Source organism: Ornithodoros turicata, chromosome 6 (genome assembly GCF_037126465.1).
Source record: "Ornithodoros turicata isolate Travis chromosome 6, ASM3712646v1, whole genome shotgun sequence".
Taxonomy (NCBI): domain Eukaryota; kingdom Metazoa; phylum Arthropoda; class Arachnida; order Ixodida; family Argasidae; genus Ornithodoros; species Ornithodoros turicata.
Genome location: NC_088206.1, coordinates 72466455 through 72482694, shown reverse-complemented (window position 1 = coordinate 72482694; position 16240 = coordinate 72466455). Strand labels below are relative to the sequence as shown.

Genomic DNA, 16240 nt, shown 5'->3' with positions numbered 1-16240 from the left:
ACGTCGCATCCTTTCTTTTTATTTTTTGCTGAGCAAGAACACACAGACAGACAAGACAGAACGAGACCACTTTGTCATATGCGAAGTCATGCGTGGAATCACTACACAACGTTCTAAATAAATTAACGAAAGAAAACGTGGGCATGGAATAATCTGATGATCGGAAGTTTAGAAATTCGAGTACTGGTACCCTTCCGGGCCTCCGATTTCAGCCAGACCTTGTAGGAACGTTCACTAGCTTTCTCTAACAGAATGTTTAAAGAAAACAAAATGGTGGCAGCACCGCTGAGCCGAAAAATAAATAACGTTATCGACGTCTCCCTGAACACCATTCCTGTTTTAGCCAATGGCCTTCAGAAATTGTGCATCTCGAGCATCATCTGCGCCCACATGTTCACGCGCTTCCTTTTTAACTCACACCAACCAGACAAACAAACGCACGTAGATGATACCCGTTCGTTAAACAAACATGAAAACACACACACACACACAAAAAAAAAACAAAGCAAAGCAGAAAAAGAGACGCCTATAACTTCCTCGATAAACATATTGCCGAGTCCCCCCCTCCTTCCTGCTCTCCTCTCTCCATCTGTCCATGTCTGTATGGCGCTCATAGCTACAGTTGCTTCGCGGCGCTAGCGCGGAATTAAGAAAAAAAATATTGCGAGAGTATTATCCGCCCATCTTCGCTAATTAATTCCCAAACTCTAAACAAAGACGCAATTTTTTTCCCGCTTCTCCTTTCCTTTTTGCCCGCGGCATCCCTGAAGAAAAAGAACTGCTTCCAAAGGACCTTAACGAGCTCCACGTCGAGCAAGCACGACTCGCCTCGCTCTTGGTCACAGAGCACGGCCTACTAGATTAGAGCGATCATGTCATTTGCACCCCCTCGCAGCGCCACAGTGTGCAAGTCAGCGGTGGCGCTGCTCATCAGTTCAGCTCAGTTTATTTGCACCAAAGCATGACGCTGGGGGGGACTGCGGGGTGGGCGGGGAACAACAGAATTGTGCTTGACAAGGCCCAGCCTCCCTGCGACATCGGCCCGTTCATTGCTTCCGTAATATATGTTAAGAAAATGTATTACTTTGATCTCATGGCATATACAATAATAATAAGAAAAAAAAGAAAAAGAACTGTACTTCAGCTCACTTTAGGATTTTTTTTTATGTACAAGCGGTGGACGTCTTACGGAAGGTGCGTTCTTGCCAAATTGTAAATCGATTTTCATCGTCATTCTACGGCGTGTTTTCGTGGGAGTTGTTGCTGCCGTCTGCTGCGGCCGTATGTCTGCTTCTGCACGTTCAAAGCTGAAACTTCCACTATCCAGTCATGATGCTTTCCGAGAAAGATTACCCGTCGTAAACGCTGGACCCGCTCGAGGGGGTCTCCGGGGAAAGATTCTTTTGCGCGAAGCAAATTGTCCACGTGCCACCAGAAATGTCCCCAGATGCCGAAATAAACAAAGATACAATCAAGAATTATGGATGTAAAAGGTTATCTTTTTTTTTTTTAAAGTCATAACGTAAGTTAGTCTGCTTCGCAGAAACGTGTGCAACAACATGTTGTTTAAGATGTGGAGGATTCTGTGTGCGGAGTAGCTGATCTTGATTCTTTCTGATCAACCCCCCTATGTGTGGATTAGGATGATAGAAATAGCAGTGACCTGTGCCATGTACTGAAGGTGATATGACTGTAGCTCAGATCAGGAATTTTGTGCAACTGATTGGATGATTGCGATGATGATGATGATAGAAAATAGTACACGATATCAGAGTTCGAGGTGCGAGGTGGCTGCCCAAAATACCACCACCTCCACCAGCAGCATCACCACCACCACCGCCACCACCAACAACAGCAAAAACAAGCAAGAACGTTTGATATGCTCAAAATTTTGCACAATCGATATCAGGTTAAAATACTTGATCTCCGCGTATCTGGATAGAGAATAATCGTCCAGTGACTTTCACAGAGACTCGAAAGATGGGCCTCCTGCATATCGTGCTTTGCCTGCGCCGCTTCGCTATCTGTAGGTGAAGCCATCTTTACGAAACTCCCCTGTCTCTGTTATTGAAGGTATCACGCATAATAGGAAGGATGGTCGCACGAAGTACGCGTCTGCTAAACAATGAACGGATTTGTTTCCTGCTCTAAGAGTCTCACCCATACCTTCCTCACGGATTCCTTCAACCCATTCAACTCAGGGTCCTTATTAGGAACCCAACAGAACAAGGGACGCCCTCTTCTAAATTACAATTTAGAGACCCATTTGGAAAGTTTCTCAGCCTGCGTTCACGGGGCCATTCGAAGCGTTATCGCATTCATCCCAACTACCTCGTTGAGACTCTAAGAATGTCTCATAAAAGAGAGAGAGTGGAGGGGGAAGCGTTCTAGGGTATCCCGAAAAACGTAATTTCGAGCGAGCGTGTAGCCGGTGAGGGCCATTAATTGCAGCACTGCGTGGATACGACGTTAGTGAGGCATTAGTCTACCCATTCAAGTATAGGATAAAATAATGCGCATACTTTTAATTCGTGGAGAATGACGGCCTCCACGCAGCGATGGAGACGCGTAGAAATCATAGACAGAATATCGACTCCCCAGACATAACGGTTTTGGTAAGTTGGACGTCTTTCGTCGGGAAATAGATCTTGCTATCCAGTGGTGCTATCCTACTAAAGCTACAGATTGCTCACGAACTAGCGCACGAAGTTAGGACAACAGGACTCTCAGGACAACATACAAGGAACTGCCTGTTTTGTTTGTTTGTTTTTGCTCTTGGGAAGGTGATAACAAAAGCATCTAAAAGATTTAGTTTCCTCAGATGTACACTAAACAAATGCCAGAATATTTCAATTATTTTGTTATATAAAACGTTAGTTCGGTCAATTCTGGATTACGCTTCAGTAATATGGCTTCCGTACTCGAAAAAAAAAAAAAAAGGTCTAGCTCTTTTTGATAAGTCAGAAAGAAATGCACTTCGATTCACTTTTAGCTTTTACGACAGAAGATCCTCGCCTGTACATCTTTAAAAAAAAATAAATAAAAAAATCTAACCTACTCCAGTTTCACAGGAGAGTTTTGCTACATAAGCTTAGAACTTTTCTAGCTAATAATCAGCGGGCGCTTAGTTATTGATCCAAGTGAATATGTTGCATTCTGTGGCTTAACTGAATCACGTGTACTTGACATTGTAAAACTATTAAACTTGAGAAATGTCGAACTGATGAGTACATGCATTCATTTTCCCCCTATATGTCACGTCAATGGAATTCCCTCCCTCACAGTGTTGTATGTTCAATTAATTTAGATGTATTTCTTGATCACATCTCCTCCTTCTTAAAATAGTTGCTTTTAATTCTTGCATTTATGTGGTCATTGTATATTTCATTTTGCTTTCTATTTAAGCACATGCTGTGTATTGTTTGTTTTGTTTTCACTTCTGTAACCGCTCTAGGAAAACAGCATTCTAAATAAATAAATAAAGTTTCCGACTTTTCGGAGTTGTTGATTGGAAAAATCTTGGTCTTTTTATCGGTGGTTTTATTGTTAGGAACAATTCCAAATGATCTGATGTAAGTACATATGATTTTATTTTCCGATAGGTGTCGCGCTCCGCATTCTCCGCAACCATGTCTCGGCGAAATATTAGGATCAGGGTTGCTCGACAACTGACAATTCTTTTTGATCTTAGCTGCACACACGTCATATGTGCTACCAAGTTCAAGTAGAGACGGGCAAAGGAGCACATCATCTGCTGCTGTCACTTATTTGAAACTATTTGTTGTATACACATTGCCAGCACGAACGGTGCGGATACAGCATTCGCTCGCTGGTGGTAACTTGAGGTGGTGGGTTCGGATCCTATCAGCGCAAGGTTTTCCCTAGATTTTCCGGGCAGTTTTTCCTCTCAAATCGGCGCATAGTAGCCGCGTCTCCGTATACCTAGCACAGCCACAGTTGCTTCGTGGTGGTAACATGGCATTAAAATAAATAAATAAATAAATAAATAAACACATTGCGTGGAGCTCCTCTGGTGGAGATTTCCACTATACGTCTCGTTCTCAGCTTCTCATACAAGCTTTCTTCCGAACAGTTAAACACAGACGACCTTCAACCATTTCATCCCATTAACCCTTTCCTTCCCAAAGAACTCGTTACTCTCGGCGAATGGGGCCGCAACTACGTCCTACAGTGAAATAAACCAGGCAGAAGTAAGACTGCATTTTATCGATGGAGGTCGTCACGTCCATTTCGTTTAGCCTATTCATCTAACGCAATTTCTTGCTCCTCCAAGAGAAAGTAGGGAAAAGAAAGTGCCAAAGAAAAAAGGAAACCTCGGGAAAAGTGGAGGCTATAATCAATATTGGAAAAATTCGAGAGGGGCAGAAGGAAAAATATGGGGAGGTAAATTGGGGGTCTGTCGAGTCTGCGGAGGAGCTATAATGCAACGTATAGATGGACAACGAATGCGATCAGACTGATTTCTTCATCTGTTATGTCATCGGTTATGTCTGAATTCTTGTTGTACAACTCACTTCTGGGCGGATCCTTATAGGTTTAGAGGTTTTCGGTATAAGTATTCAACGCGTCATGCGCGTTATTTTCACATTGATTACTTGTGTCGAAGTGAAGTGCTTAGAATGGGCGGTAGGTGCAGTACTTTACAGAGTATAGGCACAACGTAGTACGTTTTGTATGAAGCACCATGTCTACGTTGTACAGGTAGTACTTTTACAGTACACTCTTAGAAATGAACTTCACCGCATAGCACGCTCCTAGCCAACCATCATCTCGAATAATATCGTTATCCGCACAAATTTGTTGAAAGCGGGGGCGTGCGCCTTTTTTTTGTGACAATTATGAACAGCATAAGTGTCACAAAAAAGGCGTACGCCTCCCGTTTTCAGCAAAGCAGGGCAGATAACGATATCATTCGATTTTATGGTTGGCTAGGAGCGTGCTATGCGGTGAAGTTCATTTCTAAGAGTGTAGAATGGACTAGAACAATATCATCATGGTCACACCATTTCAAGTTGAAACAGTTGTGCGTCCAGCACAAAACTGGCTTTCCTGTAGTCCTAACGGTCTTATCCTTAAGATCGGAACAGGCGCCCTTTTTCTCGGAGAAATGATCAGATAGAGGACTACGAAAAAGAAATTTCATTTCTTGATTGTTTGACATTCACGCAGGATGGACCAGCTCATAAAAAGTCGCAGTCGATACACACGGGTACAGGTACAGATGTACTGAACTGTAGTAGCCGTTTCCTGTTTGTGTATTCAAAGCATCAGCATGTAACTGCGTTGTTACACAGTAATCACAGTATGATGTCACTGCTCATTCCTAAGTCGGAGCACTTCATAATGCAAAAACCTGACGCACAGAGGGTCGTCCCTCTTACACTTTGTATCGTCCCTCTTGGGGCGTACGCCTTTCTTGGGACAATTATGCGGGACATAATTGTAACGTCAAAGGCGCACGACTCCTGTTTTCAACAAATCAGGGGCGATAACGATGTCATTTGAGATGATGGTTGGTTAGGAGGTGAAGTAAATGCCGTTTGGTTTAATGCATTAAAGGGGTTGGCGTACATGTAGTTCATTGCGTCATGGTCGCATTGTACACTCTTAAAAATGAACTTCACCGCATAGCACGCTCCTAGCCAACCATCATCTCGAATGATATCGTTATCTGACATGATTTGTTGAAAACGGGAGGCGTACGCCTTTTCTGTGACAATTATGACCAGCATAAGTGCCACAAAAAAGGCGTACGTCTCCCGTTTCCATCACATCAGGGCAGATAACGATCTCATTCGAGATGATGGTTGGCTAAGAGCGTGCTATGCGGTGAAGTTCATTTTTAAGAGTGTACTGTATAAGCTGGTGTGTAGCCTAATATGAAACGCGTGCCACCTTACAGCTCAGATATACAGTAAACCTCCGTTCCTTCCCTTTCTTTTTCAATAAACAATACCCCTCCTGGTTCTATAATGAAATCTGACACTGCTGGAAATCTGACACTGTCACTTGACTTGAAATTACAGCGCTTACAACTCAACATACGGACAGACAGTATAGAGAACCACGACAGAAATGCGAAGTGTCCCGTACGGCGACTCCGCTTTGTACGAAGCCGGCGGATACGCCAATCCCAGTTGACGCCATTTTTCTCGTCTCATTTCCCCCATGTAGTATATTAAATTAAAGGGCTGCCAAGGTGTTGCTGAGGAAACTGTTGCCGTTTTTGTGGCACATCGGCATTTGTCGAACCGCCGCTCGCGTTATATCGATTTTTTTTCCGGTCCCGTTGGCTTCGTTATAAAGAGTGCTTACAGCATTTATTTATTGTTGATGCATTATCACTCCAGTTATAGAAGTCGATGTTGTTGCCGCTATCTGTACTTCGGCACTCTTGCGGAATGGAAAGGGAAGGAGAGAAAGCCTTTAATTATGGGGACAATCGGCGCTGGCGTTCCAAGCAATTACCTCCGTTCATTGTTCGAGCGAGAGTAATTATGCGCTGTACAGTACACACAGACAGACTCAACTGAATGGTCAAGGAATACCGCTGTATCGTCTGCACCAGTCTGTCTGAATCAGGACTACTTGGTGAAAGACCTGCGTGATCCGTTATGCCGAGACTTTTTGCATCGATTGGCACGACTTGGTCTTCTCCTTTTTTTTTTCTTTTTTACCATCGTACAGTGCCGAAACTTAATGCAATTCTTTGACTTGCTGCTGCGGACGCCAAAAGCAAGGGGGTACTGCCCTAGTCAAGCAGCGTTTGCTGCTTTTTTGGCGTACCTCCTCCAATTGTGCTGTAGCGCAAAAGGAAAATAAATGGAAATGAAATGAAAAATGTAATGAAAAATACTGCTTAAGTACAAATTTCTTGGGAGAAATTTCTAGCCAAAGAGACCTCTATCTAGCGAATTCCGCAGCAAAATGAATGGAACCCACCATCATATTGACGTTGAGACATCATAAAGACATGTTCCATACATCCCATACGAGCCCCCGACGCAACAGTTTCTCCCAAAAAATGTGAATATAAGGTAGGTTAAACGTCCCGACTTTAATGATCGCAAAATGAATGCAAAGTCGATAATCCTGCGACTGACAAAGCGAACGAAGATGGTTCATTCAAGTAGCGACAACTAGCGACACAAGTCAAAAGGTGCGGCAGACACGGGCTACCACCGTTCCGGTTTATCTCGCGTTGATCTTCATAATGGCGCTAATCTCATTGCAGTCTCGAAAGAATGGGCGCACTTACTGAAAGGACGGGGAAACTAGTGTTTCCATGGCGACGGAAACACCAAGCTGAGCGCTATACTGGTGCATATGCCCTTTCGCTCAGTATTATTTGACAGGTGTTACGTAAAGCCTTGGTGGAGGTTGCGCTGTATCTATCTCGGCTTATCTACGAGGGAATGTGTCTACATGCGTATTATAGTGTTCCCTATTCTCCTATTCGTAATATTAGGGCGGAAGTTTAGGATGGGTAATTGGATCTCTCGACTTGAATGCGTCTGTCTGATGAATTTGACGCATTTCATGAATACACTAAATTAACGTGGAATAATGTTTAAACGAAGCATTACGTAGACATAGGTTTCCTAAACTGTCATGTGATTCTATAACAGCGCGAATAGATAAGGCAAAGCGTTGGGGAGCAACATTACGAAAGGGAAGCAGTCAGCAGGTCATCTGCTAATATGGGAAACACCTTCTTGGTGCTTTCTTATGTGTATAAAAGCTAATAATATGTAACAGTATTGTAGTGGCGCTAGTGGGATGGTTGGCGGACACCGAAGACGATGCGCGAGAGCACGACCTCAGTGTTCATTGCTTCTGGCTGATTCGTGTGAAAGCACAGCTTCCGACATGAACTGACTTGTTCCGATTTTCTTTTATTAAACTGTTGTTATACCACGCATGCAGGCTATATATATATATATACTCATTGAACGATGCGACAGCACCAGAGGACACGTGTTTCGCCGTGTTTGCGGCTCGTCGGCCCTGGGTAGCTGCGCATCGTTCGGGATTGGCAAACCAGGGGTCACTCAGCGAGCGATATACACCTGGGAGGGTGACTGAGCACTCCTCAATGCCACAGTGCAAGCCAGTGAATTATAAAGAGGGGGAAAAGCCATTAAAAAAAATACGTAAACTTATTTACTTATTTTTTTAATGGCTTTTCTCGCGGGCCGATGTGTAGCATCTAGTGGATCCTGCATAGGAGTAGCCCATAATGACATGGTAGGTATAATCTAGTATAGGTCGTGATCCAGACAGCCTTTTCTGCTACACAATTTCCGTCTGCTAAATGTCGTCTGCTTTGTTTCTAGTACGCTGTGTAGTTTGCCGTAGTTTGCGTGTGTAGTTTGTAGATGCCGTAGGCATTATCGCGTCTTTGTATGACGAGCAGTGATGACTATAAATACAGGTGGTAGATGAAACTATTTTATGGAGCAAACGCGATTTCCAGGGCATTCCATCAACATCGCGGCGTTCGTGCTCGTTTGTTACATTACGAAGCGCACGAGAACAAAAAGAATAAAAGAAAAAGAAGAGGAAGGAAGAGAGACACACAGAAGACAATAAACTAGAAGAAAAAGAAGTAAAAAAGAAACATAGTGGACTCTACGCTTATATCACGCCGTCGGTTAAGAAAACGTGGGTGGTGGTGGTGGATAGAAGAAAAAAAAAGTGGAGATTTCTTAGGTCACGCTATTTCCGGTTTTAAGGTACGACTGTCGTGCAGTGTGAATGCAAAATGGCGTGCGATCATTGGCCTATTTGGGTTGGGCTGCTGAATTAAACGACCGATGAGTGCGTTTGATCGTTCTCATGCTAGTGCTAATGCAAAAGACAAACAAAAGTTCACCGTGAGAGGCAGGGAGAGATGGAGAGAGAGAGAGAAAAAAAGGAAATAGATTATTTCAAATTCCTGTTGTAGAATTTCTACACTCTCGCATGCGACGATGACGGCTAGCAAAAGTATGGGTACGTAGTGCCGTCGCACTACATAAAGCACGTCGTCCACCAAGGTACACATCACACTCAAAACGTCCGCTGAAAGGTTAAGTTCACCACTTGCAGACGTTGCATAAAAATAAATAAAGAAGTAAATAAAGGAAATAAGGAACAGCATCGTGACATGAAACCTCCATTTGACCAAAAGAATGCCTATCCCACACTCTTAGAAATAAACTTCACCACATAGCACGCTCCTAGCCAACCATCATCCCGAATGACAACGTTCTCACCCCTGATTTGTTGAAAACGGGAGGAGGAGCCTATTTTGTGCCCATTATGCACGGCACAAAATAGGCTCCTCCTCCCGTTTTCAACAAATCTAGTGCGAGAACGTTGTCATTCGGGGTGATGATTGGCTAGGTGCATGCTATGTGGTGAAGTTCATTTTTAAGAGTGCACTTGAAGCGTTCTGTTTCGTCAAAAATATTCTTCACCGTTCTAGCTGTTAACGAGAGAAACAAAGAAAATACCTTCACCACTCTTCAAATGTTCCTGCTTCAAATATTGCGTAGGATTCCACGTGCTTTTCTGCACGCCGGACGTTTGTGTCACAATAGACGTTTGTGTCCAGAGGAAGAAACATAATTCTGCAAATGACACCATACTTCCACTGGCATACATTTTCTACGCTATTACACCTCTCAGAGAGAGAGAGAGAGAGAGAGAGAGAGAGAGAAAGGAACAGCGTCTGATTAAATGCAGAAAGGAAGATTTCATCGTGCATGTTGTGATCACTTTTTTGGCTCTTTAAATATGTCATTTTTGTCTCCGAGCAAGAGGCGTGTGGACAGGTGGGCTTGACGGTGTTATGCTGCGTCCTTTACAGAACGAGAACCGTAAACAGAGACGCCGTTTCCGCTTACCTCTACTGTTAAGCTCGCTCGCCGGATGTATACATAACTTTAGGAGAGTTTGTATTCGCACTGGTGGGTGCGCGTGCGAAACAAAAAAATGCAGTGAACGAAAGACGCTGGACCCACCCGTCAAGACTGGCGGGACTCTCTTACATACCTTCTCAAACACACATTCACATGTGTACAACGAGGTAGGCATCATCTCGTGAACATCGTGGAGGAAAGTAACCAAGTCCAGGCAGCACCTGGAAAAACACAACACACAATACCTGTTGTCGGAGGAAACACAAGGGGACGAGACGTGACTCAAAAACAGCAATGCCGGTTTCGGTTTCGTTTCGTCCGTTTCAGTTTTTCGTTTTTTTTTCCGTAGCACCCCAGAGTCAACGAAATGTTACCAACAACTAGTCATACACTAGTTTGCTCGCATTTTGTTTCTTTGTTGCATCACCAAACTACTATATAATGAAATAAGGCGATCGTCGAAGAGGCAGTCAACGGTGAGATCCAACACTTCTTGGACACTGGTCAAGCGCAATAAGTATTACGCCACACCGACAGGGATTATGCGGACGAATTAAGCAAAAAGAAAGAGAAAGGAAGAAAAAGGGAGAGTGAAATTCACGCGTGCATATTCATGTGCCCCCCGAGACTTTCTCGAACGCAGCAGCAACGATAAAAGAAGACCGGAAAGAGAAAAGTCAAAAGAAGCTTTTGACCGTCTGCAACGTTTTCAGGTCGCGGTAACTGACGCCATCTGCTCTGACGTGCTATCCGCGGAGCGCTACACCACTGCCACTTGCCGCGGCTACACTGAAGCGAACTATTTTCTTCGCGGGATCACGAACAATAAGAAAGAAAATCAGGACGGGTGAAAGTGCCACTAATCACATGCATGTCGTAACGTTATGAGCTTGAATATACTCCAGTCTAGTACGCTACGATAACAAGCTCGACAAATTACGATGCCGGCTACCTAATTATCTTGTTCGATATACACGAAGCTTCTTATACACTTCAAAGAATACAGATGATCGTAAATAAGAAAAACGATGCATTAATTCCTTTGATCTTCTTAAGACCGTGTCGTCCCGGATGGTACTACACTGCACGTCTTTGATGAAGAAAGCTGACGCTTCATAAAAATGACTTTACTGATATTATTTATTATGGAGAGAAAGCGCTCGAAGCGACTGCCCGGACACAAAGCAAAAGATAAAAACCCTCTCGCGTGCGTTCTTATAGTGTTTAGGATCACCATGCACAATATTTCAGCTTCCCGCCCAAGTGTTTTCAATCGAAATTTATAGCCAGCATTTTCGCTGGCGTGATGCCACTGTTCTTCCGCGTTTCGTTTTGCCGACATATCAAGCAGGCGATTCTATACATTCAACTTGCTATTCGCAATGCAAAACGGCCCTCAATCACATTTACCTGGATCGCACACACTTGTGACGTTCCGTCAAGGTACGATAGCTATTGGCTAGGTGGCGCAAGCTACCGCCAGTTCCAAAAAGTAAAGCCCCAGGGTCCATCCATTGATATCTCAGGCTTACGCCACCTTAAAAGAGAGAAACCGGATGTGGTCAAGCCGTTCCTGTTTCTTCTTTGACACTTCACAGTAAACACCACATCGTAACTTACGGTCGAATACAACTCTGATCAGCGGCCACGGATCGTTCCTTTGATGCACAGCGTGACAAAACAGAATATTAGTCTTTCTTCCTTTCTTTTTTTTTCTCTCTCTCTATCTCGATGTGACGCCGCCCTCTTTGACGTCGCGTCGCCCTTCACCAGCACCACCAGCACCACCATCGTCCGCGACGTCGGATGATGGCGATGTGTAATGTGACACTTGTCTGAGATAAGGATGAGACACTCAACTTGAGCGTGTGGGGAATATCCTGGAACGTAGATCGCTTTCTCAAAGTCGCATTCCGGGAAGCATAGGGATAGCCAGGGAAATCCCTCCCGCTCTCAAAGAAAGAGTCTCCCAAATCTTTCCCGCAATAAGGCGTACGTAGTATGTACATAACCACATATATTGGAAGTTAATTTGCGCAAAGTAGCTGATGCTAGGCTTCCTTGTGCACAAGCCGTTCGCACAAGCGGCTTCCGCGTGCACAAGCGGAGACAAGAAGGAGTGACGGACATGGCGAGGTAATGCCAGAGGAATACTTTTTTTGTTGTTGTTGTTGGGTGAGCAAGGGTTCTTGCGACAGTGGTCCTGTCGCCATGTTGCTCTTCACAACGGACATGTACGCCTAACGGGCCTCATCTGTAAATAGTCTAATTCTCTTAGGTAGGTAGCTACAAGTTAATGCAACAACAACAATAGATGATGATAATTGTGGACTTCTAGTGAACATGTGGGTAGTGGACTTCTGAATAGTGAACATGTGAAAAGTGAAGAGAGAACTTGCGAGTAGAGCACCTGAGAAGTATAGTTCTGGGGGTGGGGGTTGGGGGGTAAGAATTTGTGTTAGGAGTAGCAGAACAAGTCGGGAAACGAGTTCAATTTCTCCTCGTTTTTTTTTCTCTTACAAACAAACAAACAAACAAACAAACAAACAAACAAACAAACAAACAAACAAACAAACAAACAAACAAACAAACAAACAAACAAACAAACAAACAAACAAACAAACAAACAAACAAACAAACAAACAAACAAACAAACAAACAAACAAACAAACAAACAAACAAACAAACAAACAAACAGACAGACAGACAGACAGACAGACAGACAGACAGACAGACAGACAGACAGACAGACAGACAGACAGACAGACAAACAAACAAACAATTATAGTGCACAAGTTATAGTGCACGTACCTCGTGTTTCTTGTATACTGGGACTGGAGGAGTTAAATGACATTGTTTTATTTCTAAGGGACGGCAACCGTGTAACACACACGTCCGAGCGTCCGTCCAGCAGTATCGGAAGCTGTCACGAGCCCATAGACATAGTTCATGTTCGCTCAGGTTTGGTCATGTTGTGAACATTTCGTAAACGAGTGAAATAAGTATTCTATTCACCAGCTGGCGTTCGCCTGTGACGTGACGCTTTTGTGACAGAAACGAGCACTATATATCTCGAGAGCAGACAAAAAAGCGTGATGAAGAAGGCTCGGTCTTACGCTGTCTGGTATTTCATTTCTCTGGCGAAACATTCCGGCTATGTAGTTGTAGCTATGATTTTTTTTGTGTGTGTTTGTCTATGCTCCACGATATCGTAATATGTACTACTTGGTCTGTATTTACACGGTGGTTGCCTTGCCGGAATGAAGGGAATCCCACAAAAGTTTTTATTTTATTTTTTTCTCGTCAACTCATTCCAGCGATGTCGTTATGTGTTTGCTTTTGACACGTTGGAGAATGTGCGGACTTATTTTTATTCCGAGAGAGTGGATTTGCCTCAGCCATATAATTTTCTATGCTGCTTTCAGAGGAGTTCGAAGATGACGGCTGTCTGGGGGGGGGGGGATATATTTATTAGACGAAAAGGAAAAAAAAAAAAAAACGGGGGAGAGGTCAGCCAAACGAGACGTCGGCTTGCTATTCCAGAAATAATTGTCTGGTCATGCACTGAGGTATGGTACCGCAATCCCCTCATCTCATCGCCATTCATGTAGTTGTTGTTTTTGTTGTTGGCTGTCTGGTATCCACCATTGCCTGCCCCAGGACAGCTTACAAATATACACCTACATTCGTTGGTATTCATATATTAATAGGATGTATACAGGGGCTCACAAGCAGCGGAAGTCCTACGGTACGACTGCTTCCGTTCGGTACGATGTGGCTTCCTCTTCCAAATATCAGTTTATCTCGCGATATTTCGTCCCGGAATCTGACACCGCGATATTATGAAACCGTAACACTGGTAACGGAAATGATTCGACCCGGAGTCGAAAGTCGGGCTAGCTTGTTGTCCAGCCTGTGTTACGTAACATAACTTAAATGAGGAAGGCACACGTGGGGAAATGTCAAAATTCGACACAGGCGATGACTTGTCACCAGGGGATGACATTGGACTCGCTTGCATTAGGACATCATGTGTATCATTTGTTTCGTATATTGGATGGAACATGCCGGTCAATGCACTACCTCCTATCCTGTAACCGGTACCTCCCAGAAAGACTCGTCCTCCAACGCCACTTGCGACAACTTGGCTACCCTAACGTCTCTTTGGCCACCCTGCTCGGCCCGGTCCTGCACAACCAGGGGGCAGTTACGACTGCCCTCTTGAACTTTCTCCGTGCAACCGGTCTCTCGACCAGCCTCTAAGGCCCTTTTGTGTATCTGTCTGTGTGTATGTGTGTGTGTATTCCGTTTTCTTTCCTTTTTTTTCGTTTCGTTTCTTTTTTTTTCGTTTCTTCTTTTTTTTCGTTTCTTCTTTTTTTTCGTTTCTTTCCTTTTTTTCCTTTTTTCGTTTTCTTTCCTCTTTTTCGTTTCTTTCCCTTTTCTTTTCGTTTCTTTTCTTTTCTTTCATTTTTTTCGTTTTCTCTCTATTTTTTCGTTTTCTTTCTTTCCTCCTCCTCCTCCTCCTCCTCCTCCTCCTTTTTTTTCTCAATAAACATATCCCCCCCCCCGGTCAATGCTTGTAGGAATTACTTTAGATTTGAATAAAAAATTGAGCAAATGATTTGAAAACCTTTAGGTATACTTTGCTATAAGTACTTTACTTATCCTACTGTAATGCTTACACGTGCGTCCTTGACAACAGTGAACGATGTAAGGTACGTACGATACTAATCCAACAAGTAATTTCAGGTTAGTCCAGATTTAAAATAGATTAAACGAAATCCGAAATAACGCACATCGGAAACGTCTTTCCATGCGTATAAGAAGCACGCACACAGTATAAAGAAGCGCGAAAGAACAAACACACACTCTCTTTTTTCACTTTAATCCAAATTTACGGTAACGTAACAGGTCCAAAATAACTGAAACCGGATCCAAAATAACCTTCGCGAAAAACAGAGCGAGAATTCGAGTGTGCGATCAACGTCGCCTTTTCGCCCAGCCAAGAAAAATTCGAAACGCAACAAGAACCGATTTCACTCGTCCGTCAAGCTTTGCGTCCCGCTTTCCGGCTTTCATCTTTGCTTTCTTCGCCTTTCTTTTGTTTCCTCCACCGGAGTAGATGTAGAGGTCGAAAAAAGAAAAAAGAAAAAAAAAAGAAGAAGAGACTTTTTTTTTTACTTCTCTTCTGTGTGCGAAGGAAATCGTGTGATGAAAAGAGAAGTGAAAGGTAAGCGCTGAGCTGACATAACCCGCACGGAAGCCCCGGGGAGTTTATTTTTCCTCAGACTTTCGATTCTAAACGAGTCGAGAGCAAAAAAATTATGAAAGTCCACAGCTCTGCGTGGCAATGTTCTTGCAAGGAAGCACGCTTCTCGTACCGCGATAGATTCAGCTTAAAGTGCAAGAATGATGATGATGATTCAAAATTGAATGATGATTCAAATGCGGAAATCAAGATAACGTGACGAGCTGGTCCATCTCGCTCGTCACCTGGAAATTAAGTAGAGCAAGTTTCTTCTTCTCGGCTCACGCGCCGCTTATAAATGCTCGAGCTGCGCCGTTCAACGTCTCTGGTACCAGCTCCGGTGGCTCAGCGGTAACGCGTGCGCTTGGAGACTGGGAGGTCCGCGGTTCGAATCCGCGGGCCGGCTGTGCCGTCTGGGGTTTTTCCTGGGTTTCCCTCAGATGTGTAATAGGCGTATGCCGGCACAGTTCCCCTGAAGTCGGCCCATGGACGCAGCTATCCTCCCCCCGAGCGGATTCCGCTCGGTCTTCCACTTCACCCTTTCCTCTCCTCCTCTCCACCACCTTTCCCTTCCCGAGAAACACGCCGCCTAAACAGGCAGACCTCTCGGGTTCCTCCCGACGACACTCCTCCTCCTCCTCCTCCTCCAACGTCTCTGGTTACGTGCCGGAGCCCGTGATACGTCACGACGTCTTCTCGTTCCCCGATACGCTCTTCCCATGTGGAGAGGTTTTTTTTTAAAGGTGTGTCGGAACAGAGCCTTGCGCGTGCTCTGTATGTCACCTGCGCTCATCATTCTTTCGCAGGAGCTCATTTTGTTCGTTGCAGAAGACGTCGCAGCGAAAAACAAAAAAAGAAAAGAAATATTTTAGGGGTGACTTCCATGCTTCTTTAAACAGGAGGCGGCGGCGGCGGCGGCGGCGGTGGTGGTGGTGGTGGTGGTGGTGGTGGTGGTGGTGGTGGTGGTGGTGGTGGTGGTGGTGGTGGTGGTGGTGATGATGATGATGATGATGGTGATCGGACTGCTTGCCGTAGTCGGCCACGCTCCAGCGGGAAACGTCAACGT

At 44.3% G+C, this 16240-nt stretch overlaps 2 protein-coding genes across 2 annotated transcripts in view; one reads left to right on the top strand and one right to left on the bottom strand.

Annotated features, from left to right (window-relative positions):
- Positions 1–16240, top strand: part of LOC135397303 (neuroglobin-like) — a 156399-nt gene that overhangs the window by 53975 nt on the left and 86184 nt on the right. The gene's annotated exons all lie outside the window — the stretch shown is intronic.
- The window catches only part of LOC135397305 (uncharacterized), a 56857-nt gene that overhangs the window by 14166 nt on the left and 26451 nt on the right, over positions 1–16240 (bottom strand). Inside the window, exons 3-4 of the mRNA XM_064628786.1 lie at positions 11337–11463; positions 10060–10147 (exon numbers count right to left, since the gene is read on the bottom strand). Coding sequence (XP_064484856.1) covers positions 10060–10147; positions 11337–11463 — 215 coding nt within the window. The remainder of the gene's footprint in view (positions 1–10059; positions 10148–11336; positions 11464–16240) is intronic.